General features: G+C 36.4%; 2 protein-coding genes and 1 non-coding gene across 3 annotated transcripts; 1 reads left to right on the forward strand and 2 right to left on the reverse strand.

Annotated features, from left to right (window-relative positions):
* Positions 1–2: 2 nt before the first annotated feature.
* LOC116301393 (glutamate receptor ionotropic, NMDA 1) lies at positions 3–12,726 on the reverse strand. The gene is made up of 7 exons (XM_031710446.2): positions 12,154–12,726; positions 6,390–6,970; positions 4,666–5,315; positions 4,138–4,323; positions 3,058–3,260; positions 1,534–1,712; positions 3–1,138 (listed from the first exon to the last, which is right to left on the reverse strand). Exons 1-7 carry the CDS (start codon positions 12,544–12,546, stop codon positions 316–318), a joined length of 3,015 nt encoding a protein of 1,004 aa, XP_031566306.2. The 5' UTR covers positions 12,547–12,726; the 3' UTR covers positions 3–315.
* Positions 12,727–15,245: 2,519 nt separating this feature from the next.
* Positions 15,246–15,319, reverse strand: Trnan-guu (transfer RNA asparagine (anticodon GUU)). The gene has a single exon. It is a non-coding gene; the product is annotated as a tRNA-Asn (tRNA).
* A 439-nt stretch (positions 15,320–15,758) lies between these two features.
* On the forward strand, positions 15,759–24,158 carry LOC116301399 (cleavage and polyadenylation specificity factor subunit 3). The gene is made up of 16 exons (XM_089025411.1): positions 15,759–15,840; positions 16,082–16,145; positions 17,117–17,214; positions 17,929–17,974; positions 18,891–18,943; positions 19,374–19,403; positions 20,162–20,246; positions 20,760–20,852; positions 21,521–21,610; positions 21,991–22,051; positions 22,138–22,227; positions 22,760–22,840; positions 23,007–23,053; positions 23,172–23,219; positions 23,585–23,647; positions 24,027–24,158. The coding sequence occupies exons 1-16, from the start codon at positions 15,764–15,766 to the stop codon at positions 24,156–24,158; spliced, it is 1,158 nt and encodes a 385-aa protein (XP_088881537.1). The 5' UTR covers positions 15,759–15,763.
* The last annotated feature ends 1,656 nt before the right edge of the window (positions 24,159–25,814 follow it).

The following is a 25,814-nucleotide window of genomic DNA, read 5'->3' on the forward strand; positions in this document are numbered from 1 at the left end:
GATTTGTTGAGTTTATGTATCTTTTATTCTTAAGATTTTCGCTTTTTCCTATAAAAACAACTTTCCTTGGGCTGCCTGTGTATCGCCGTATATGGTTTATTTTATGTACAACGCTTCTAATTGGTTACTGAAACTGAGAAACTGAGATATATATTACATGCAATATGATTGGTACAGAGCAATTCATTTTGGTGAATACAATATGAGCGAGTTGGATGTACGTCTTAAAAATTATTCAGCATCGATAATTTATTATTATTATTATTATTATTATTATTATTATTATTATTATTATTATTATTATTATTATTATTATTACAATTCGGTGCCATTTGAATATACCATTCCATCTGTGTTCGCTTGTCGAATATCGTTCGCTTCCGCTATCCGTACGCTTTTATTCTTATTCTTCTTATGTCGATTATATTGACTTGAGGAATGGCTGCTTCGTTGTGTAGTCTCTTCACGCATTTCAAACGAATGTAGAGAAGTTAAACTCCTGCCTGAAGCTCTCGTAGCACTAAATAAACCGTTACTAAAGTCATCCGAAATAAAAAACCCATCGTTCTTGATACCGTTCTTAGCAGAGAATCCGTTTTGGTACATAATGTGGCCATTGTTAAGACTTGCTTGTGGCGTTTTGATGTTGACATCCCAGCTTTTTCCAAAACTTCTTCCAAATGCCGATATCCATTGAATATCGATCAAATGGCGATCACTCTCTTTGACACCAAATATAAAATACCTGAGTTTCCTGCCAAAGCATCCAAGAAACTCCCAGTACTTTATGAGGATAAAGATTATAAAGAGCTCTGCAACAAGAGCGAGTATCCCAAACATTATCACCAACAGGACGGTAATGAAAAGACCACTGAAGTCATCGATGTTAAACCTCCGGAAAGAAAGTTTCTCACAAGGTTTTGAAGGAAAGCGAAGTTTTTTGATATGCTCAATGGTTCCGTTCTCTTGGTTCTTGAGGACTGACAGAGTCGCTTTGTGTAGCCAGGGAGAGTCCTTCTTGAATGCGAAACCAACGCCGAACTCGTAAAATTTTGTTCCAATGAGGTTGTAGTCACAGTTGGCTAAGTTTGCCTGTGCTTGGAGGGATATCTCGTCACCAACCAAACCATCGAGTTTCCTTGAAATAATAATAGAGAAAAACCTTCTTTAACTTGAGCGTAATAATAATGTGTTGGCATTTCAGACCATGTGTCATTCGCTAGAGTATTATTTCTTTGGTTAAAGGTTGTGCACGAGAAGACACATGAATATGGATACAACTCAAACAACGAATCTTATTCTCAAGGGAATGACACGTGGCGTGAAATGAGAAAACAACACCCGAGACGAGAAGGAAAAAGAGTACTCCACAACACGCCATATTGAAGTTTGTTGTGAAGTGTGATCGTCCGGGTGAGTGTAGTCTTGAGAAAGACTGTTGTTGGTGGTGACTGACGTTAGGGCAATCTGAGTGGAAGTCATCTTCAGAGTCCAGTGAGAAAACAAGAGACAGTCGATGGTATGTTGACTTACCTATCTTGTAGTTGTCTAAATCCGCCTTCATAATCATCAACGAGGTTGATTTTAATGTTGACATTATATAGTAGCTGGATCTGAGTATCTTTGTGATTCTTGAAGTACCATTCCTCGAGAGAACCACGCACTACTCCAAGCTGGAAACCGTCTGGAGGATAGAGTAAAGGATCGACAAGCTGGGAAGGAAACCGGCAGTGGGTAAATATTAATTAGCCGGGGTTGAAGGAAAAATATTCTCATTAATATTTTCTCATTTTTATTTTATTCGAAGTTAGTATTGTACATATATATATATATATATATATATATTATTAGTTCTTAAAATTATTTATTTATTTTAAATTAGGGGACTTATATAGGGCTAACCTCAATGTCTTCCTTTTCAAAATACGTAATCTGCATTTTTTTGAATAAAGTATTATTAATCGTTTTCTTGGTATCAACCTCTATTACCATTCCGAGGTTTAGAAAAAAAATGGGTTAAGTGTGCATTGCAGTGCATTTTGGGGCTATTTTAGGGGAAGAAAAAGACGCCATCTTTTCAGAATTGGACCCACTTTTCTCACCATCTGCTTAATTTATTATCTCGAAAATAAAAGGAAATACCGCGCGCGCAAAGAAATACAAAGAAAACTGTTATCGTTACAATTCTTACCAGTCTATTTTCACTACTCGGTTCGTCTCCGCCGCGCGCAAATCGATAAAAGTGGGTCCAGCTCTGGACTAACGCCATCTTGAAAATATATGTAATCTAAAACATCCCCACAATGCACTGCAGTCCCAACTCGACCCATTGTTTCCTCGGCCTTGGAATGACTAATACCAAGACAAAGAATGAAATACTAAAGGAAAGGCACATACGACGTTTTTGGGGGGCAGGGGGGAGGGGAGGGGGGCGGTGGAGCGTCGCAGGGAAGGCCAAGGTCATATATCAGTATTTTTAAAAATTGTTGAAAAGTCTAAGAGGTATATGTTCCTGTTTCAAAAACGTTTTCGGAGCCAATTGAGATGGTCGATCGGTCAGTACATCTAACCATATAATCTAGGGGATTTTAAATGCAAATGGTTTGTCGACTACAAACATCAAAGTGAATAACTCAACACAATCTCCGTGTTTTTAGAAAATCGAGGAAAAAAATCATCCTCTCTTCACACAAAAAGATATAACTAGCTAAAAACTAGTGTGAGCTGCGTTGGTGTTTCTAATGAAACAGTAATGATGAAAAGGTAAATTATACAACGTGAAAAGATGAAAAAACTTACTGACGTTTCGGACGCTAGTCCTTCGTCGGAGTAAAAGACGAAGGACTAGCGTCCGAAACGTCAGTAAGTTTTTTCATCTTTTCACGGTGTATAATTTACCTTTTCATCATTACTCTCTTCACACAGTACTATGTATTTGTTTGCGCGCTTTTGTCTTCAATATCCACAGCTATCAACCCTTTGCAGTTTCACTGTCTTTTGCAGCACTTCCCAGCTCCCCAAAAAAACTTGCAATGGGCTCCCTATGGTCACACGTACCTTCTTATCTCGAATCCCATTGATTGGCGACGAAAATTTATCTTGCATTAAGACTGCAGTTAGATTAGCACAGTATGTATTGACAAGAATAAGCGCCATAAAACCAAAGAAGATCGAGACGAAACGTGCACTGGGACTTCGAGGTGTGTTTTCTGCTCCGATGTCTTTGCTGAACGCCACGCCCCAGACATAACTCATGGAATCTTGAAACACAAAGAAACAAATCGTGGTTACTTCGGTTTCCGATATTGTGCGACCTCCGACATTTCAACGGCATGATGTGAAATTGGTTTTTGACTTCCGCCAGTAAATAAAAGGTACTGACTGATTATTTTTGATTGACGGCAGCGAAAAACCAAAATTTCGGCGTGCAGCTTGTAACTACCGAGTTGGCTGAATATGGAAAGCCGCAGTAAGATATTAAGTTGAGTAAGAATATCCAAAAACTGACTTAATTAGCTTTACGTTTTAGGTACTGATCTATTGAGGCATATAGGTTTTATTTCAGTGGCTTCGCTTGATTATATCGGAATTTAAAAAAGATACGTATACAACTTCGAGTCAATAAAAAAAAGAACAGTAAGTCCAGAGCCTGTTTCCCTTGTGATCATAATCATCAGCAAAGGACGCAAGGTCTGAAATTATTAAGCGATGCTTAAAAACAAGAGCCCGTTTTGGAAAGTTCTAGCTCTTTTATAAATTAAGCTAAACTGATAACGACTTCGTACTGCGTAGAATCATTGGACTGAATCTAGAGACGTTATCCCAGGATCCTGAAGGGGTGTCCTAATCCAAAGTTTCCCAGCGCCCATTTTGACCGATCCCATAGTTCCAGCCTATCTTTGTTCAAATCTCAATCTCAATCTCATTCCCTTTCCCTTTTTTTTTTTTTTTTTTTTTTTTGGTAAGAATCCCATTCCCAGGGCATAAAATTCTAATTTTCAAGCCCCAAAAAGGTGAATCTCCCATTTTTCTCCTTCAGGATCCTCTTATCAAACTCATTTAGCCCCACAACGCTTTGCGCAGCTACGTCGTGCCCAGTTTTCTTTTGACCTTCGGAAACACCGGTTCAGTTCTTACCGAGTAAACTAAACCCATTGTCCTTTGTTGGCGAATCCTCCTCTTGTAACAACGAGATTCTTCGTCGATGACCATGAGGACTCAGTCTGTCAAGTCCCCAGATTACTAGAAGAAAGATATTACTGACGCATGTGATTGTAAGCCATAACTCAATCTTGAAAGGTTCCAGAAACTTCCAATTCATTGCTAAAAGAAAAGACGCAAAAGTCAGTTTTTAATGAATGTTTTTAAATCTCGCGCCTGGGGTCTACGGCTCGATTCCTGGACTCAGAATCACATGTGAGTATAGAATTATTTGTTATGTTTCTTGTTAGAGGATTTTTTTTATCAAAAAGGTTCTCTGGTTTTCCTCGCTCCGCAAAACCTAACAAGCTAAATTCAGCGCAATTCAATCTGTGACTTATCAATGCTATGACTTAGATCAGCCCAGTGGTTGCATTGCTTCAGGGTTCAATCTGTGAGGGCGTGTAGCTTTAGTTCATCTCCGAGGTCGTTTCATGCAGAGTTTGATTTCATTTCAACACTTACCCCAGAAATATGGTATGTCCGTTTTTCTCACCAAGATATTCATTCCCAGATTCATGTAGGGTTGAGTGAATCCAACACTTTGATACCTCGCTTTATCTATTCCAAGCAAAGCTGTCACATCTCCTTTCCCAGTCGTCAACTGCTCCATCAACCCATTCCAATTTTTTGAAGTTTCGTTGTAAATTCCCCATTTTTTATCAGGAGCAAAATAAATATATGACTTGAATTCAAGATCATTTTCGAGCAGAATTATAAGATCGATTACTGCGCCTACGCAACAGTGTTTAATCCTTGTAACTTCGTTTGAGTTCCCAATTTTCTCATAAGAATAACAAGGTTTCCCACTGAGGCATTCTCCTTCTGGTTTGTTATTATAAGGTTCACCAACTTCCATCCATGTCGGAACGCCAACCACAGGAACACGAAGTGTTGGTCTTGGATTATGTAACGATGGCGTGAACTTCTTTTCGTTTTGGATTACGAAAGAATCGAGAGCGATGCCAGCCGGAGTCCACATTCCAATTTCCAACCAATATTTATGGCCTCGTAAGTCTGTTCTCAAATTCCATATGTCGAAGACTTGAGCTGGTAAATCCTTTGGACCAGGAATAAAAAATACAGATCCAGCTTTGGAATAGTTGGAAATGTAGCTAAAATGACATATAAATGTATGATTTGTATTACTGCTTTGCATGGTACGCACATTTAAGTTCCCTGTATATTTTGTTCTTTGAATATAATGCGTTCAATTCAAGGTTTGGTATATAGAGCGTTTTCACGTGACATGGCAGCGGCTATTATGGGTTACCAAAACAATACATTTGCTGTCCTCCGGGAATTGAACTCTATTTTTATGCAAATACTGAGCAGAAAGTTTCTATTGCATATGGCTGCCTTCTCACGTGAGTGAAAAAGCCCTTTAAGATGGGACGTGCAACATCAAAATAGCAATTTAAAAAACCTTAAAAATAGCTTTAAGTTAATCAAGATTTTATGCTTATGTTATTAATTTCTAACCAGGACCATACTTCTAGACATCGAGTGCTGAACCGTCGTATGGACCATAGTTAATAGAGGGGAATTTATTAACTATGTATGGACTTAGAGATTTCGACCCCGACACCGCTATCCCGGAAGAAATTACAGACTGATCAGGAAGCTTGGCAAAAGCCTAAGGGTTAAATGATTAACCCCTTGCTATGACCAGCAGACCTGATATATCGCTCGTATCACTGAGGACTAAGCTCCAATGTTCTTTCCTTTCCATGTGGGATGCATGCGTAGGCCCTGGCTAAACGAGGAAACGTGCTTCCAGAAACATGCTTTCTTAAGTGTTTACAAAGGTGGCAATACTGTCAGGAATCATTGGGAAACATGTTTACTCAACATCGGTTAGCACATGCGCACTCTGAAAATAGAGCGAGCGCGTAATGAAGTGTTAAAGTGTTGACTTTTGTGGTTGAACGAGGAAACGTAGGGAAACATTGTTTCCATGCGTCTTGGAAGCATGAAATGTTTCTGCCGCACAGCAGAAATATTCTTGCGTCTTGGAAGCAAAATTTGTTGCACGCAGCAATGTTTCTCATGTGGCTAAACTGGGAAACATTGGGAAAAGGCATGCGTGCGGCAAACATGTTTCCTCGTTTTTCCAGGGCCTAGGCCACCTGTGGCAGGGCAGCAAACAGGTATTCCAAGACTTAATGCTGTTAATTGTTCTACTTTACCTGCTTACTTGCTCTCTTACCAGACGTTTGTTGAGCGCATTTTCACAGTTTGTGCGATCGATATCATTTTCACAAAGTTTCTGAACTGTGTCACCAAATGCATTCTGAACAAGAGCCATACTTTCTGACAGCATTTGTACGTTAAAATGATGATCAGCATCAGGAATTGTCTTTCGAAGGCTCAACTTTAAAACTCCCGAAGGTGTATTTTCCGTCGAAATTCCATCAAAAACAGAACTAGTCATGAGCAATGGACAAGTGAGAAACTTTGCTGCATCGAATATTTCATTTTCCCCCCCTTGTCCGTGGATCACCAATAAATCAGCTTTAAAGTCGACGATATCTTGAAAGAGTCTATTTAAATTTGTATCAAAACTTATCCATGCGATTTCTAATGTTTCCCAGTTTTCATCCAATGAAAAACTCTGGAATATTGTTGCAAGTTGTAGTCCTTCCTGGTCGGCGGTTGTTAACAGGCCGATTCTGCGCCACCCCATTTTGTTGATGATGTCTTTGATGACGAAAGCAGTGTCGCGAATCAAAGACTGTGTTGGCACTCGAGTGAAGAGATTAAGGGATTCCTAAAACAATAAAAATATTTTTTTATTCGTAATTAGAGCACTTTCACTCACGTGAGAAGGCAGTCATATTGGCGTACCAAATATTAGAAACTTTCTGTACAGTTTTTGCATAAAAATAGAGTTCAATTCCCCGAGGATAGAAATTGTATTGTTTTGGTACACCAACATGGCCGCTTTGACATCAAATGGAAACTTTCTCCTTTTTCGTATGTTTTCGTAAAATACCGCTGTGTTCCTTGATTATATCGAGACTCAATTACTCTGTGTTAACTTGATTTCAAAATTATCACCTTTATGCAATTTCATGCTAGTTAATTTTCTAAATCTCAAAAACCAAACACAAATTCAGAAATACTAACCTTTACCTAAGTACCTTTTATTATTGTTAAAGGGTTGAATAGATTTCAGTATAAGCCTGTATATTCATGGCTGGATATCATTTAAGACTGTACGTTCGTGTTACTTTTCCAACCGATTTCGATTAACCAAAAACCGATTGAAAAAGGCTCCGTTAAAAGCAAAGGAAACGTAAATAAAAGCTATTGTCAAACGTACTTTTCTAAGTGTTAAGATTTAAAAAAGGTATAAAAGCCTGTTTTTCGCAGCTGGATGTCATTTAAAGCAATTCACGTTAGTTTTCCAATTCTGAACTGAAACTGAAAATATTGTAATTAAAAAAAGAAAGAAAGAAAGAAAGAAAAAACTGAAGGCGAGCACATCACTTTAGGTGGCTTCATATAGTTTCGGGTTTTATAGTAATAGATATAGAAATTCTTTCATAGCAAATACAGATCTATATCTTGATATCTGACACGCTAACCATATTAAAGACTATGAGTTTAGGAATCATTTTTCGTGAATAGTTACCATAGCAGCGACACGTCTGCCACAAAACTGGCCCTTTTTGCCATTAAGATATTAAGATCTCGAGTTTCCCGTGGTTAATCTTTTTTAGATTGTGTAATAAAAAAGTTGTTTTGTTACCTATCTTTTGACAGCTTTTTATTAAAATCGTGACTACAGAAACCAAGATATTAAAGAAATATCGATTTTTAAAGATAAAAAGTTTTCTGTTGTCCAAAAATTTTTATATTGCGTCAGTTTACAAAAACTATTCTTGGTTTGCAATCAATCCCAAGAGAGCACAATAACAAAAGGGATGTACGCCATGTTGGAAGATATAACAAGAGAACTCATTGAAAAATCTTTTGTCAAATTCTTCCAACATGGCGGCTATGACGTCTATTGCAAACGAAGAATATGGAGTCACCTTAAATGCTAACCTACAAAAACCTACATACGTCACAAAGCACTGCGTGCATGGACTGAAAGCATGATAAAAGCAAGAAAATGTATTTAGAAACACTTATCAAAAATCAAGCTAAGACGATTTAAAAAAAGTGTGTAGGTGTAAAGAAAATTAAACAAATACACACGCATTTTAAGAAAACAATTGTCAACCTAAACCAAACAAAATAGAATAGAAAAGTTTTATAATGATTCTTATCAACTTGAACCATTTAAGCGTTTTGTTTATTTATTTCTTTATTTCATTCATTCTTTCTTTCTTTCTTTCTTTCTTTCTTTCTTTGAAAATGTGGAAAAAGTGTTTTCGCAGTCAACAACTTTTGTATGGTTTTTATTCATTTTTCATCTGTTTGCCGTTTGTTTTTATTTTGTGTTTTTTCCCCCATTGTATCCCCCTCCCCCCCCCCCCCCCCCCCCCCCCCCTTACCCCGCATGCATTTACCTTCTTAGCTTTATTGTCTTACCGTACTTCCCGGAGTTCCTAAATATCCTAATCCTTTCAAAAGTTATAGTTCTTTGTCCCTAGAATTTGAATTTAAAAATTTACTCACATCAACGACAATCATGATCTCGTTTGATCTATTTTCAAAAGAAATGGTGCATTTCAAGAGCCTATGTCATGTCTTTTATCGCTTTAGGGATCTTTAACTATGGGGTATTGAGAGCTCTCAATGGCCAAGTATAGACCCATAAACTTGTTAATGACGCATAATTGATGTTGGCGTAAAGTATTAGGAAATGTTTTGTCTAAGGAAACAATTTGAACAGTGGTTTGTTGAATATGATAAAAAATCTTTGGACTTATTCCCTTTTAATAAGGTAAAATTGTTTTCATTTTGTAAGATAAGATAAAGAATAAAGACGCCGTTTCCAGCATCCATACACGCACCGGTGTGTTTTATATTAACAAAAAGCTTCCTACTTGAGATAGATTAATCATCTTACTCATTAGTTTAAAAATTTCCTCTATATACAGTTGACGACTTCGTGGTGGAGCAATATCAATGCTTTTTGATGTGTTGATAGCTTTAGTATCGATATCATTTATTACAATCAAGGTTAGGGTATATAGAGTAACACTCTTCTATGCCCTCCCATATACAATGACGATATATACAATTTACCTCGGTCGTAATGCGTTCCTATTCCAGATCGACCATGTCATTCTATCGAGAATGACAGAGCAGAAAAACGACAAAAGGCTGCTACTTTCGCAATTTTTTTCTTTATCTCTCATTCATGCTAAAAAAAAAACGTTTAGTGTTTCAGTTGTGTCTCTTGTGCATGATTTAAACTTTTCACAAAATTCTGCTATTCTCGAGCAATTCTACTTCGAGGTATTAGCGAAAATGTTAGTTTTTGTGCTGATCAAAATATCATCTCTCCCAACGTTCAGGGCGTTATATCTCAAATACACATTCCTTAAATTTCCCCAAATTTTGGTATTTTGTTAATCAGCCCCAAAAGAGCCTGTTTATGAAATATAAAGCTTATTAACGCATAAACGTCGAAAGTAGAACCCGTTTTTCTGCCCTGTCATCGAGAATAAGATATTCATAGTTCATGTGTCTTCTCATGCGCAACCGTTAAATAAAGAAATGATGCTCTAGAGAATGGCATCCATCCATCCATCCATTTATCCATCATATCTTTTCCTTTTAAAACAATCTATATTTTGGTATCATTGTCAGCTTTATCGGGTGTTTATTGGTGTAGCTAGTTTTATTGTATTTTTGGGTTAGGGTTTTTGCATTGCAGGGTATTGTTAAGCTCTAAACTCATTATTCTTGGCTATTGTTTTATCGTCTTCATGGCACATGGTGCCCAACAACACCAAGAAAAAGCCGCTTCAAATCAGACCGAATAATCCTCCCGCAATTCATGTTCTGAGACTGAAAACAGGATATTGAATCTTTCATCAATTTCACGTCCAAATGATAATATGTTTTTTGATATTGGTTATTACGAGTTCCTAGTTTTCAGTCGTCCCTTTGTAATAACTAGAGATTATTGGTAGTCCAAGTTAATAAGGAATATCAATAATTGCGTCACTCGTTACTGCTACTGCTACTGCTACTGCTACTGCTACTGCTACTGCTACTGCTACTGCTACTGCTACTGCTACTGCTACTGCTACTGCTACTGCTACTGCTACTGCTACTGCTACTGCTACTGCTACTGCTACTGCTACTGCTACTGCTACTGCTACTGCTACTGCTACTGCTACTGCTACTGCTACAACAATGGAATTATCGTCTTATACTATTTTTGCTCACCGATCACGGTCTGCGAAAACTATGTGGAAAAAATCAAAACCATGCCATATTTCCAAAAGATCAAGAAAAATAAATTGAAGACAAAAAAGGAATAACGAATATTTATTGGATGGTGGCAAACTTTCTCATTTACTTCACTCACTTGCAAATGAGTTGAAACTGAGGTGGGTGTATATTCACAATTATGATTACTATTGTGAAAAAACTCATTTACTTATAAAACTATTGACGCCTTTTACAAAATTCCGGTCCAAGCAGCTGTGCAAGAGATGCTTTCAGCTCTTGGTAACAATTGCAAGGAGTTTCTAAGTTCCTTAATGATTGTTTCCGAACAAAACCTTTTCTTGTAAAGTTCCGTTTCTTGAATAAGTTTGATTTGAAAGTCCTCAAAACATTCTTGGTAATCGTCATCGTGTTATTATACGAAATACGCGTTCGTTTGTCACAGAAAAGCTTTAATAAATCTTACCTTACTTTTCGTTCTATTTGCCTAAGAAAATTGTTTCTGCTGCAATTCAATTTCTTAAGTAAATTTTAGTCCGGAAGGCAATCTAAAAACAGTCCCAATTTTATTTCTTAAAGCAAATATGAAAGGATATCAGCACAGAGCAACTATATGTTGATCGCTTCCTAGATATGAAATATGACAGACAAGTTAATCAACTTGGCTTTCCAATATCCCGTTTTCATATAAATAAACCTTTCCACTTAAGTAATCTCATTCTTGATTTAACGATTACTTTGAAAGTCGTATTCGCTTTAACATATTTCGTAAGTCGTATACGACTATTGTAATTCAAATGTAGGCATTAGTCACCACAATGGAAAGAGCAGACACTCGCATTTCAAATCTAAAAATTTAAATTCAATAAATACCGAAAACCCTTAGAAAATGAAAGAACATAAATATTAGTTATTAACCTTGTTCCTAATATATAACAGTACTGTCCAACTCGAGTTGATTAAATTTATGATTTATCGAGAAATTCAATGTTTTCAAATTCATGGATTTCAACATCAGTCAGTTACTCAACCGTATTCATTTTTTTTAGATTTCCAAGTTTAAGAGAATAAATTTTAACTTGTATATAGTAAACTGGATAATTGGATCATTGCCAGCATATACATAAATCATTGGCGTCATGGGTTTTCTTTCTTTGAAGACTAGTGTACCGTGGTCATGATTTAAGTTCTCCTTAATTTCAAAAGTCAAGATCCGCGAAAAAAAAATATATATATATAAATCAACCCAAGCTAAAAAACTACCGATTGTGAATAATTATGTACATTAGATTAAGTTATACAATAAATCGCTCGCGCACTTATATTTTTGTGTCGAGAATTGCCTTTTTTACGGTTCCTTGAATTCGAGTCAGAATGGTGCAAATGGATGGAGATATGATCATCAAATAAAACTATCTATCATACCTTAAAAAAATACTGATCAAAATTTAGTGAAAAACGATATTTTCATTGCGATAGCATACATATTCATGCTGATATTTTTTCTGAAAGTACGTAAATTGTTTAGACTTCTGAATCTTAGCGAGAATGGTAGAGAGTAAGCCGACAAAATTAGTCAAATACACTTGAACTTACCGATGAAAGTACTCCAATTTCTCTATGTTGAATTCCAATCGTTGGAATGTATAAATCTTTGAGGATGTCCGCGAGGATTAGGGAGTTTATTGATATTTCCATGAAAATTACCAAATCGGTGGTAGCTGTGATATTGCTGGTAAAATTAAGATGCGATTCCAAAACATTTTTTGGCGTTGAAGGAAACGTAGGAAGGTGTTGCTCAGTGAAACGAATTGTCGATGAACTCCCAGCTATTTCATTCTGCGTTTGGTTAATAACTTTTGTTGCCTCAGACAAAATATTATTTTGTTTGATGTCACTTATGTTCAGTATTATAGCGACGTTGAATACACGGCTTTCAGTAACAGTGGTTAGTAGAAGCATGATTAAACCGGCACTGATGACACTCATGATGTCTCTAGCCTTGACGGCGTCGAAGGAATGGCTCTTTGAAAATGGTTTCCTTTCTCAATGCCAGGTTATTGCGAAGAACTATGAAACATACGGTAGTTTCCCAAGCTACATTAATTGATAAGACTCACGGTACCCTAATGAAATGGTTTTATCCCTTCACAATGATAATCATTCTGAGATATTAATAAATTATGTATGTCCGCTCGGTGGGCGACTGCATGTCACATCTACGGCAAAAGTTCGAAAAACTTCAACGTGTTATTGGATAGCGACCGCATCACTCAAATTTCACCAGCTTGTGGTTTAATTGTAGCCACGGCTAAGGTTCATTCAAATTGAAAAAATAAGCTTTAAGTATTGATATGTATATATATTATGTATATATATATATATATATATTTAATGTAGGCAATTTTAGCTCTAACGAGTTTTTTCAGGCCTCTTCTGAACTAACACACGTCTATTAAAAAAAGGCAATATGTAGAAGATAAGAAAAAGAAAAAGAAGAAGAAGAAGAAGAAGAAGAAGAAGAAGAAGAAGAAGAAGAAGAAGAAGAAGAAGAAGAAGAAGAAGAAGGTGAAGAAGAAGAAGAAGAAGAAGAAGGTGAAGAAGAAGAAGAAGAAGAGAGGAAGAGACTGAGAAAAATTGCAGATTGCAGATAATGGAAAATTAAAAAAAAGTGGAAAGCCTTCATCAGGATTCACAGCACGAAAACCTATCGCTCCAGAAAAATGCTATTAAAGCCCCCGCACGATACTAAATCCATTAAAAAAGTTATATAGATTTCATATTTAAAGAAAATAGATCAGTTCACCCAGCGGTTGCCAAGAAAAACCTTTATCTGTTAGTCGTCAAGGCAACAACAATTACCCATTACGTCACTGTAAATCTCATGATGTTTTCTTACAGGAAAAATGGCTAATTAGTTGTCTGTGACATGTTAAACAAAACATTACACGAATTCTATTCAAGATTAAAGCAAACGAAAGAAGTCTATCTATGATCGTTTGACTTTGTTATTCATTGTAAATGTTTCGGTTGAAAAGTTTTAATTTTTAAAATGAAAACATGACGTTTTTGTGGTCATAATGAAGAAGACTATAATATACTTTTGACTTGATTATTTGTCTAGCGTTGTTATTTTACACCGATTGTTTTAACACTGGAAATATCAAACAGAAAATTGAAATATGTTTTAAAACAAAATAGTTCAATTAAAATGATGTCAGATGTATACGATCTATATTGTTATTTATCTTTTGGCTCGGATTTTGGCATAAATTTTATATTGGAATACCTTTTTTTATGAGCTGTCTACTAAATTTGGTACAAACTCTGTGCAGTTTTAATTTAATAAAGTAAGTGAAGTCGTCATTAAATAACATCTTTAGATTTCTTTTGCATTGGAATAAACAAATGAGGCGATTAATTAGATTTGACTAATTTTTCTTCTCACATAGCGCCCTTTTTAGACTTTACTTTTTTCTTTATCCTTGTTATTCCTCAAACTCCAAAAGTGGTTGGCTACTCCCCAAAGCCACCCTCCCCCTCCCCCTCCCCCTCCCCTCTCCATTCGTACTATAAGGTACCTCAAGAATTATGCTCGTTAGTCGACCCAATTTTTGTCATGCAATCATCTTGCTTTTCTTTCTATTTTCAGATGCCCAACAACTAAAAAGTGACAAACAGACGAAGTAACCAGAAAACAGAAGTCATTTACTCTTACTATTACTAGTGTTATTTAGTCTTTTATTATTTTAATCAAGTGTTTTTTTTTCGGTGGCTGACAAGGGACATTCAGTGAGTTAGACAAGTTGCCGCAAATAATAAACCAGTTGCTGCAAAGTTATATGAGAGAAACAAGTTGCGGCAAATTAATATTAGAGAAACAAGTTGCGACAAATATAAGAAACGCGTTGCTGCAAACTTAATAAAAAAAGAATTCTTAGAAAATTAAAAAATGCTGGACATTATGGAGGTTAAAACGTACCGTTGTCGACATGGCTAAAAATTAAAACCGTACCGACTCCCGTACGAATAACAATTGCGAATAATCCATACGTGAGTGAAAAATGTTGGTAAATATTCGCTGAACCGACTCCCGTACGAATAACAATCGCAAATAATTCTTACGGGAGTGAAAAATTAATGTTGGTAAATATTTGCTGAACCGACTCCCGTACGAATAACAATCGCGAATAATTCGTACGGGAGTGAAAAATTAATGTTGGTAAATATTTGCTGAACCGACTCCCGTACGAATAACAATCGCGAATAATTCGTACGGGAGTGAAAAATTAATGTTGGTAAATATTTGCTGAACCGACTCCCGTACGAATAGCAATGGCGAATAATTCGTACGGGAGTGAAAAATGGTGGTAAATATTCGCTGAACCGACTCCCGTACGAATAACAATCGCGAATAATTCGTACGGGAGTGAAATATGTTGGTAATGATATTTGCTGAACCGACTCCCGTACGAATTACAATCGCGAATAAAATTCGTACGGGAGTGAAAAATTATTTTTCGTTTATTTTTTCAATAGCCGTGTTACCGTTGCTATAGTACTCATACAAAATTTTTACTTTAATTGCCTCTTGGTAAGAAGCTGAGGACAAAAATTATAAATGAATATTTCAATTACAAACGAGAAAGAGTGGATAAAAAGCAGAAAAATAAGGCCAAAAAAATATGCGTCCCCGGGTGGGCTTGAACCACCAACCTTTCGGTTAACAGCCGAACGCGCTAACCGATTGCGCCACGGAGACAACGTTGATATATAAATTTGAAAATAGGTTAATAAAGCATATTTCGATCTCCCAAATCTTTAGAACCTTTTTGGATCAAATTTAGATAGAAGACAAGAATTCATCTCCATTTCCATATCATCGTTTAAGGATAATTTTATATAAGCGTCAATATTCAATGAATTAAAGAGTTTTTTGTGAAAAAGTTATCGCCCGTTTTTTAGTTTGTACCAGTCCTCACATGGGCTCAGCCACAGGGAATCCAATTTAAAAAGGCATAAGACGAAAATAAACAGCAAAATATATTCTTTATTAGATTTCTTGTATTTGAAATCACGATAGTGTGCTAGAGTGTCCTCAGTATAATACCGGGAAATTGAAAATCAATCAAAGGTACAATAGAATATTTTTATATAGTCGACCACTGTAGTATTGGGCTTCCTATGCTTACCTTCTGAATTCAAGATGGCGGCTTCTGTGAAGAGAAAAGCCGAAGGAACAGTTCCTGCTGAAGAGAGTGATTTGCTCAGAATAACACCACTGTAAGTCAGCCACTTATAATATATAGACTACGTATTGTAATAAGGATGCCAAATAGAAAAAGAATACCTTGAAATGTTTTGAAACTAATGTTTTTCCACGTGCTTTAGTTGTCGAGGTTGTTTGATAACTCGATTTTCTTGGAGCTTTTTGAGTTGCATTTTAGGCCAAATTACTTGATAAAGCTTTGATTTTCTTTTGTTTTACGGATTGGTTGATGTTCTATATTTATTGATTTTATAGAGGAGCTGGTCAAGAGGTCGGAAGATCATGCCATTTTTTGGAATTCAAAGGCAAAAAAGTTCTTGTAAGTGTGATAACTAAAGCTTATCCATTCAGACCCATTTAAACTGACAGTAGTATAGCTGAACGTAGTTAGATCCTATATCCTTTAAATCTGCTAGTTTTACTTTATATAATATTAATTGTAGCGTAAGGAGTAAATTTGTTAGAGTATATATGTAGTTCAAATCGTCATACAATGCAGCTTGCACCTATTCCATTTCCATAAATTACATGAACCACACTACCTATTGGGAAGCACAGATGATGTGTGCCTCTTGCCAATGCACAGGTTCAAGTGTTGCCGGGCTGGGTATCATATGCATTTTAAGGTTGTTTGTTGGTTCTCCTCTGCTTCCAGGTTTTTCTCCAGGGTCTAAAGGTTTTCCTAGCCTGCAAATTCCGGATGTGATGCAGGCTAAGGTTTTCCTCCCTCCAAGAAAATTTAATAAGCCTGAAGCAAGATGACGTTTTACCCCCGTCTCTAGACCATAATCCTTTTCACATTGCTTTTGTTCTTTAATTATGACTATCGTTCCTGTATTCTCTAAGGAATCAAAAATTTTAATATGAAAGAATTTTAAAAACTATTATGGTATAGAGTCGGCGGTAAAACGTCATCTCGCTTCAGGCTTATTCTAAATGCCAATATGATCTTAGGAGATATTCTTAATAGTTTTAACCTCTTATATTTTCTTTTGCGCTATAATGCAAATAAATTGGTTATTTTTAATTTTGATTATAACAGACCTAATTTATGGTGTGAAAATGTTTTCCCAATTCAGTGTGACAAACATCCAGATGATTCATTTTCTTTTGTTTTTATTCTTCAAAAAATTCATGAGTATTTATTGGCTAACCCTAATGATTTATCCACTGGATAAGGATTTATCAATCGGATAGCACTATCCAAACTTCGTATTTTTGATTGACGGCAGTCAATGTGATGTAATTTTCTTAATAGCCATATTTATCTACATTTTTATGTGGTTTTAGCTGGATTGTGGTATCCACCCTGGGATGATGGGAGTTGAGTCACTACCCTTCCTGGATGAGATTGATACAGCAGAAATAGATCTTCTTCTTATTAGTCAGTAAGTAGAGTAACGACAATGTGTAGTTCAGAAAATATCCATACCCTCTCCACAGAGTGAATTTGTAAAAGGACCCCATTACCCCTAGGAACTTCCAATTTTCTTCCTTACAAACCAGGGCCGTAGCCACCAGTCCGGACCAACTTTCGGGGAAAAAAATATAAGAAAAATAATAAAAAAATATAAGAAAAACTGAAAACAGAAATTTGTGGCTACGGCCCTGCAAACTGTGATTTTGTTCTTTCTGTGACCCCCTTCCTTCCTCCATAATTTCCTCAGTGGGTGGGGTATGGATTTTTTTTGAAACTTACACAATATATACATGTACATGTATGCTATTTGCAAATACATAAAAGTCTTTGCCCTGTGTTCCTATAAGACTCATTTAATCAGGTTTAGCCTCATTTCATTGTCAAAATATTCACAAAAACCTACAGCAATTAAAAAAAAAGAATGCACAATGCTAACAATAAAAAAGTTTAAAATTTCACGGAACTTTACTGGAACACAAATATTCTACGCAACATTGAGGAAAACCCTCAACCATCAACAGGGAATTCAATAATATTATTTGATGATTTATAAAAAGGGCATACAATTATTCTCCTTCACCTCATCCTGCCTCGCCAAGCACCGCTTACTGTAGTTTCGAAGTGCTGCAGATTGCAATGCAAACCTTCTATTTCTTATTCAAACTTTATTCTTGATTTGTAGCTTCCATCTTGACCACTGTGGTGCACTACCATGGCTACTTGAAAAGGTACAAATAATATATGATATGTCCATTACATGAGACAATTTTGCCACTTGTTTGCCACTGGTGATTGAGTGCTCTTCTTGTAAAACACATGGACTATGGCTTAAAATAATGGCCAATAAGTTGCTGGTCATGATGACGGGCCAAATTAGTTTTAGCTTGTTCATATATGTTCATCTTTTCTGGCACAACATGACTGATCAAAATGATTGGAAAGATTTGACCAGACAAGTTTTTATTCTGGACAATCATTGTTTGATGTCTTGCCATTATTTTTATGACTTGAAGGACAATTATACTTAAATTAATGACATCTGGATTGTTTAGTGAGTTACAATAAGTGTGTAGTTACTCGTGCATGAAATTGCATGATTTGCGGTTGTGACAAAACAGGGTTTGGTAGACATCATGCAGTCAAAGCATTTTTATAACATTGTTGAAAAACACAGAGTTTTTAAGTAATATATACAGTATGAGTGGCCGTGTTGTATCAGGTATACAAACTTGAGGCATAGCCAAGCATTTGTATATCAGATACAACACGGACACGAATATGTAGATTGCTTGTCAAACCTCTAGGTTAGTTCCTTCGTGTTTCACTAAAATTTTCAAAATTAAAGTGAATCTGGCCAAGAAAATCCAACTTAAAGTTTATGCAAATGAACACAGTTTTGTATCAGATTTACAACACTCTTCACGGTCGTGATTTCTGTTGTGTTTTCCTCATGAATTGTTAATGAGTTTGACAAAGACATACATTGTATATACCTATGGAAGGTCATGAAAACACCTTGATTGACGTCCACCAAAACCTTCTTCATCATGAATACAAACTGTATGATTTTGTCCATGTAATTGGGAAGTGATGTAAATCAACTAAAAAATATAAAAATTGAATACTTTATCAAATTTCTTTCAGACAACATTCAAGGGACGAGTGTTCATGACACATGCCACAAAAGCTATTTACAGGTCAGCCTGTGTTCTTTATTGAATTTCCAGTCTGATACAGTTTACGTATTTAGTGTTTGAGTGTTGTTCTCTCCCTACAATCAAAGCTTTTACTTTTGGTTCAAAATAAGCCTGAAGCGAGATGGCGATTTACCCCCGTCTCTAGACCGTAATCCTTTTCACATTGCTTTTGTTCTTTAATTATGACTATTGTTCCTGTATTCTCTACGGAATCAAAAATTTTAATATGAAAGAATTTTAAAAACTATTATGGTATAGAGTCGGGGGTAAAACGTCATCTTGCTTCAGGCTCATTGGCTGACTGTTTGACAATCATTGGCCATATAAACACTATATCCACCTGAATTTACCTTGAAGTGGTAAAGTGTGTGTGAGTGAAAGTGTTATTGATATGATTACGTTACTTATTAAGTAAATATTTTTATTTTAGGTGGCTGCTATCAGATTATGTAAAAGTCAGGTAAGAAATCAATTCTTAGATTTATTTTATATTATTGTGTAGTTACAGAAATCATCCATACACACCCCACAGAGGAATTTGGAATTTCTGAAGAGTAGGGGGGTCAGAGAAAGAGCAAAAATTACAGAGTTTGTATGGAAGAAAATTGGAATTTCCGTGGGGTAGGGGAGTGTCTTAAAAAAATTCCTCCGTGAGGGGTCGTATGGATATTTTTTGGAACTACACATATTTAGATAAATAAATTAACTTTGTTATTGTATATACTGAGATAGGATAACACTTGACATTTGGTCAATATTCATAGATGTAATTATAAAGGCAGCAACTTCTCCTCAGCTACTGTAAAACCCTGAGTATTAGCCAACTGTCAAGACTTGAACCATGACCTTCCGCACAACAGGCTCTGAAAGTTTAGATATTATTGGTGGTTTGCATCCATTCCCATATACTTTTTTCATCAATTATTCATAATTTGATAAATAATATATACAGTATGAGTGGCCATGTTGTAACAGATATAGAAACTCCCGGCTACACCTTGAGTTCGTATATCTGATACAACATGGCCACTCATACTGTATATATTACTTATCAAATGTCTAGGTTAATTCCTTTGTGTTTCACTAAAATTTTCAAAATTAAAGTGCATCTGGCCAAGAAAATCCATCTTAAATTTTATGCAAATGAACACTCTTCACAGTCGTAATTTCTGTTGTGTTTTCCTCATGAATTATTAATGAGGTTGATAATTTGTTTAGTAATATTGCTGCTGAAGATATGCTGTATACTGAGTCTGATTTGGAAAAGAGCATGGATAAGATAGAAACAATTCACTTTCACCAAGTAAGTTATTTAAGTAATATATACAGTATGAGCGGCCGTGTTGTATCAGATGTACAAACCCGAGACGTAGGCGTGAGTTTGTATATCTGATACAACACAGACACGAATACTGTAGATTACTTATCAAACGTCTAGGTTAGTTCCTTTGTGTTTCACTAAAATTTTCAAAATTAAAGTGAATCTGGCCAAGAAAATCCAACTTAAAGTTTATGCAAATGAACACAATTTTGTATCAGATTTACAACACTCTTCACGGTCGTGATTTCTGTTGTGTTTTCCTGATGAATTATTAATGAGTTTGATAAGTACATTATGATTTTATGTAACTTCACTTGCGCTTTTCAGTTGGTTAGCTCACTTTGTTTTCGGTTATGGTAACATCTCATTTGTAAATAGTTGTCGTTCATATTTGCTACCATTCCCTGATGATGGCTCGATCAGCCAAAAACTTTTAACGATATAATATAAAGATATATAATAATAGATATTTATAACGATTGTTTAAACCAAAAGGAAAAAGAAGTTGGTGGTATAAAGTTCTGGTGCTATCATGCTGGGCATGTTCTGGGAGCAGCTATGTTCATGATTGAAATAGCAGGAGTTAAGGTATGTATTGATTTAAACTGGGAATGAAAGATGGTGTATGGGTAGTGAACAAGTCTGCATCTCACCTCTGGGGTCTTGGGTTTGAATCTCGAACTCAGCATCACATGACTGTGAGCAGTGTTTGTTAGGTCTCTCTCTTGCATGTCACATCAAAGCAGCTCAATTTGGAGGGGGAAAAAAAAGGAATGTCTCCTGAGAATTTTAAGCCTATTGTTATGTCCTCCAGATTGAGCTGCATTCTGACATACTGCAAGGAGTCTATTCCATGTTGGTTGTTCTCCAGATTCTCTAGTCCCCCCCCTCCTCCCCCCCTCCCCCCTCCGCAAAACCTTGAAAAGCTTTATTTGAATTTGATGTTAGTAAGCTGTTCCCAGACTTTGACTAGCTCATTATGTTGTTTCAGGGTATTGATAAAATAAACCTCCTCGGCTCGGGTGTAGTGTTTTCCCATTTCAGACCATATGTCATTCCCTAGAGTAACATTTCTTGGTTTAATGGTAACATTGAGAAGACACATGAATATGGATACAACTCAAACAAAGAATCTTATTCTCAAGAGAATGACACTTGGTCTGAAATGAGAAAACATTACGCCCAAGGTAAAGAGCAAGGAGGTACATTGCAGTAGTGATTAGTGATTAATGAAGGTTTTTTGCTTGTCTTTTTAGATTTTGTACACAGGTGATTTCTCAAGACAAGAAGACAGACATCTTATGGCTGCTGAAATACCAACTATATCTCCAGATATCCTTATTGTTGTAAGTATAAATTGATTAAAATCAGTCTTTGAAATTCTTTTTGCACATTGTATTCTCTAATTAGTCTTCTTTACAGTTTGCATGCATACAAATTTACTAAACCTTGCAGTTGACAAACCTGCCACTGTTTTTTGATGTGTTAAGTTGTCTTTTGCAGAAGCAGGAGTAGCTCAGTTGGTTAGTGCGCGACCTTCAGAGCTTGAGGTCCACTGTTCAATCCTTAGGATCTCCATGTCTGTTTCGACTTCTCTCTAATCCGTGTAGCTTCAGCTTAATTTAAATACTTTTAAAAAACAGAGCACTGATGGCTTCCATTGATAGCAGTTGAATTTCAACTGAAGGAGCTACCGATGTTAAATATAGGTACTTTACCTTTGCAGGAAGCAACATATGGAACACATATTCATGAAAAGCGTGAAGAAAGAGAAACTCGCTTTACAGGTACATTTAGTTATTTTTAATGTTTAGACATATTTTCATGTGCCTTAAGTTAAAGTTGGTAATGTCATGGTAATGAATATCTTTAGGTACTGTACATGATATTGTCAATCGCGGTGGTCGGTGCTTGATTCCTGTCTTTGCCCTTGGCCGTGCTCAGGAACTTCTCCTTATTCTTGGTAAGTAAGGTTTGATGAGATTCATGAGTAAGGGGTAATCCACAACCGGCAAAACGAAGCCTGGGAGTGGATGAACAAACAATGAATGGTGAAATAAAACAAAGAACGCAGCTCACATGTAGAACAATACACATTGTTAACCATAATCCATGCTTTCTTTGTTTTTGTTATTTTGTCCAATCCCAAGCTTCATTCTACCAGTGGACACCGACCCTTAGTAAGGAGATATCCTTCTTTGGTCAGAAATATCATTCAACATTTTTGAATTTTTTTAAGGTTCAGCATATTCTTTTTGTTTAAAATGTTCTCAGATACTTGAAAAGTGCACTATTAAAGCAATAAATGCAACCTAGAACAGGTTTTTTGATAGTGTACATGTAGAACTGTTGCATTGTTTTCAGAAACTTATATCAACTTAAAATTATATTTTACAACCACACACCACTACTCATAAACTCCATGAGGTTAATTCCACACACACTACCACTACAGTTCCCTCTCAAGCTTGTTGTTGTCATCTTTGTATCATCAGATGAATACTGGCAGAACCATCCAGAGCTGCATGACATCCCAATATATTATGCTTCACAGCTCGCCAAGAAGTGCATGTCAGGTACTGATTTACATTGAGCATAATATTCATGTTGGGAATGGGTAGTACATGTGTAAATAGCAAGAAAATGTTCTGAGGACTTTAAACAACAAGCTTTCTGAAGAGAGGGTTAGGGTTATTAATAATTACTGGGTGCGGCTCTAAATTTTGATCTGTTTATTTTCAGTCTTCCAGACTTATGTTAATGCAATGAATGACAAAATCAAGAAACAGGTATGCGTTTTCAAACAAATATACATTGGTGTTGACTTATGCGTATCTTCAAGAAAACAATGATCAAGAATCATTAATTTTCAATATTGTAACAAATGCGTCTTTGTTCCTATTTCAGATAGCCATTTCCAACCCATTTGTGTTCAAGCACATTTCAAATTTAAAGGTAAGAATATGTTTGTGCAACTGCTACAAAAACAGTGTCAGTATGAGTATTGAATAATGTAAAATATGCAATGTGGATAATATTTAACAATTATTTGCCAAAGGTGGAGTGCTGAATTTTATAAATGTTTTAGTAATATGAGACTTGAATATCAGAGAAAAGACGAAATTTAGGATAAGAAACGTTTTAGTATTACTTCAGCTTCAGCAGTGTTTGTCGTCCCATAATCACTGGTTGCTCGACCAATCAATGTGCACAAAACTGTATATTCAATTCCAAAATTATGCTAACTATTAATTAATCATTACTATTTATTATTAGTGATTAATGATTAATTAGATTAATTAACAACTCTTTTTGCACAGAGCATTGATCAATTTGATGACATCGGGCCATCAGTTGTCATGGCAAGCCCAGGAATGATGCAGGTAAATAATATGCTTTTAGATATATCTCAATCATTTACAGTAAGCTCCCCAATGGCTTAGTTGGGTCAACTATCCGTTTGGTTCCTGAGCTGGAGAACCTGGAGAAAAGCCGCAAGAAAATTCCTTGAATCAAGGGTTAGATTCCACAAAAATACCCTTGAATCAAGGGAGAGACCTAACAAACTTTCCTCACATGTGATGCCGAGTCCAGAAATCGAACCCGAGACTCAATTGGAGCTCATTTGACCATCCTTGATCCATTTTTTCGATTTTTTTATTTTATTTTATAGATTTAACCAAGGTGTTCCAAATATGAATGCAATGGCTCTTAGGTAATTTCTTTATTGATTTATTTCATGGAGTGTTTTTGTTTTTGTAGAGTGGCCTATCACGTGAGCTATTTGAACAATGGTGCACGGATCGACGTAACGGTGTCATTATTGCTGGTTACTGTGTGGAGGGAACACTAGCCAAGGTTCGTCACTCTTGTCTTGTCATATGGAAATGTTAAGTTGTGACATATTTCCAGGTCCAACAAAAAAACAAAAAATTTCCTTGATGATTCAACCTCCACCTTAAGCTGTTAGAACTTTGGACAACAAATCCTGTCATGAAAAAAAAGTAAAAAAATGGTTACGGAAATACTTTTTGTTTTGGACCTGGAAGTCGTTTTTTCAAAACGATTGGCGTAACACTTCAAATAACAGTACTAGTATCTTTATGTTTGTTGTCAATGAGGTTTTGCACCATCACGTGCCGGCACCCAAGTAGTATAGGGAATGGGGGTTCCAGCGCAATCTCAACACGGGGTAAGACCCGCGTCAAAAATCCACCTACGGAAACAACCCACTCCAAGTGTGGTTGGGGGCAACAGCGCAAATATGTTAGTCTATATATGGAGTGCGAAGAATGTAAGAGAACTTTTAAGAAAGAAGCGGATTTGAAAAAGCATTTGAAAATGAAGACGAAGTGTATGAGCAGTTATGATTGTGGATGTGGTAAGAAGTTTGAGACTAAGGTTAAATTGTTTTGGCATTGTCAGGACTGTGAGTACGACTACGACGACCTAAAAAGTGCTTGGTATTAGGTATAAAATATTTCCTATTATATAGATGGAATCCCAAAGCAACTTCAGCACGGTGTCAATACCCGGTAACGGTGAGATTGACGTTAGACAGTTTTGGCGTCAGTCAGAAAGGAAGGTTAAAAGGACTCTCCGAAAAGGTATAGAAGAATTAGGAGCCCTGAAAGCGAGCATAATGGTAGAAGTAAGTTTGTCAAAAGACGAGGTAATGACGACAGCAATGTTGCGATCAAAGTCGTTAGTGATATTAGAATCCACGAATCTGGATAGGTCACTCAGTGAAGCCTTAGAAGCAATAATGGAGTCGCTGTCTAACTACACGAAAGAAGGATCGGGTTGGACAGTAGAGGAGGTTGAAGGAATAGAGATAAGTATAGCCAGGTACGTACCCATACGAGGGGGGAGTTACGTACCGCTACCAACGTGGGTAGAAAGGAAGAAGGCTATTGTAAACGTGAAGAATGAAGACAATCGATGCTTTATGTGGGCAATCAGGTCTGCACTGTATCCAGCAGAGAAGGATCCCTGTAGGACAAGTAAGTATCCCACAGATGATTTAGAGTGGGATGGTGTGGAATTTCCCATGCAGTTGATAGACATCCCCATATTTGAGGAAATAAACGATCTAGCAATTAACGTTTACGGAGTCAGAGAGCAGACGATAGTACCGTTAGTTCTGTCAAAAAGTAAAGGAGAGCGCGTACATTTATTCTACCACGGCGGACACTACTCATGGGTTAAACACATTAGCAGACTATTCTACAGACATACTAAGCACAAAGGCAAAAAGTACTTCTGTGACTGCTGCTTGCTGTCATTTACATCCTTAAATACCCTAAAGAAACACGATGAGATCTGCCGCGGAGTCGAAGAAGTGGCGCAACGGATCCAGATGCCCACCAACAAAGAGTTTTCATACGCAGACCATCAAAAGCAGATGCAAGTACCTTACGTGATATATGCAGACTTCGAAGCGTTGATAACTAAGGAAGAGCAGAAACGTGGCGCCACGAATAAGGTAGGATTACACGAGATCTGCTCCTTTGGTTACATAGTAGTCAGATCAGACGGTAAAGCAAACCC

Source organism: Actinia tenebrosa, unplaced genomic scaffold, assembly GCF_029948245.1.
Source record: "Actinia tenebrosa isolate PJP-AT-01 unplaced genomic scaffold, QUT_ActTen_1.0 utg1719__unscaffolded, whole genome shotgun sequence".
NCBI lineage: Eukaryota > Metazoa > Cnidaria > Anthozoa > Actiniaria > Actiniidae > Actinia > Actinia tenebrosa.

Bases quoted from the DNA above. Each gene is read 5' to 3' on its own strand.
- LOC116301393 (XM_031710446.2), bottom strand. From the start codon at position 12,546: ATGAGTGTCATCAGTGCCGGTTTAATCATGCTTCTACTAACCACTGTT. The intron at 6,971-12,153 runs GTAAGTTCAAGT...TTATTGTTTTAG, and splicing joins AAATTGGAGTACTTTCATCG to GAATCCCTTAATCTCTTCAC. The intron at 1,139-1,533 runs GTAAGTCAACAT...TATTATTTCAAG, and splicing joins TTTAGACAACTACAAGATAG to GAAACTCGATGGTTTGGTTG.
- LOC116301399 (XM_089025411.1), top strand. From the start codon at position 15,764: ATGGCGGCTTCTGTGAAGAGAAAAGCCGAAGGAACAGTTCCTGCTGAA. The intron at 15,841-16,081 runs GTAAGTCAGCCA...TTGATTTTATAG, and splicing joins TTGCTCAGAATAACACCACT to AGGAGCTGGTCAAGAGGTCG. The intron at 20,247-20,759 runs GTAAGTTATTTA...TTAAACCAAAAG, and splicing joins AAACAATTCACTTTCACCAA to GAAAAAGAAGTTGGTGGTAT.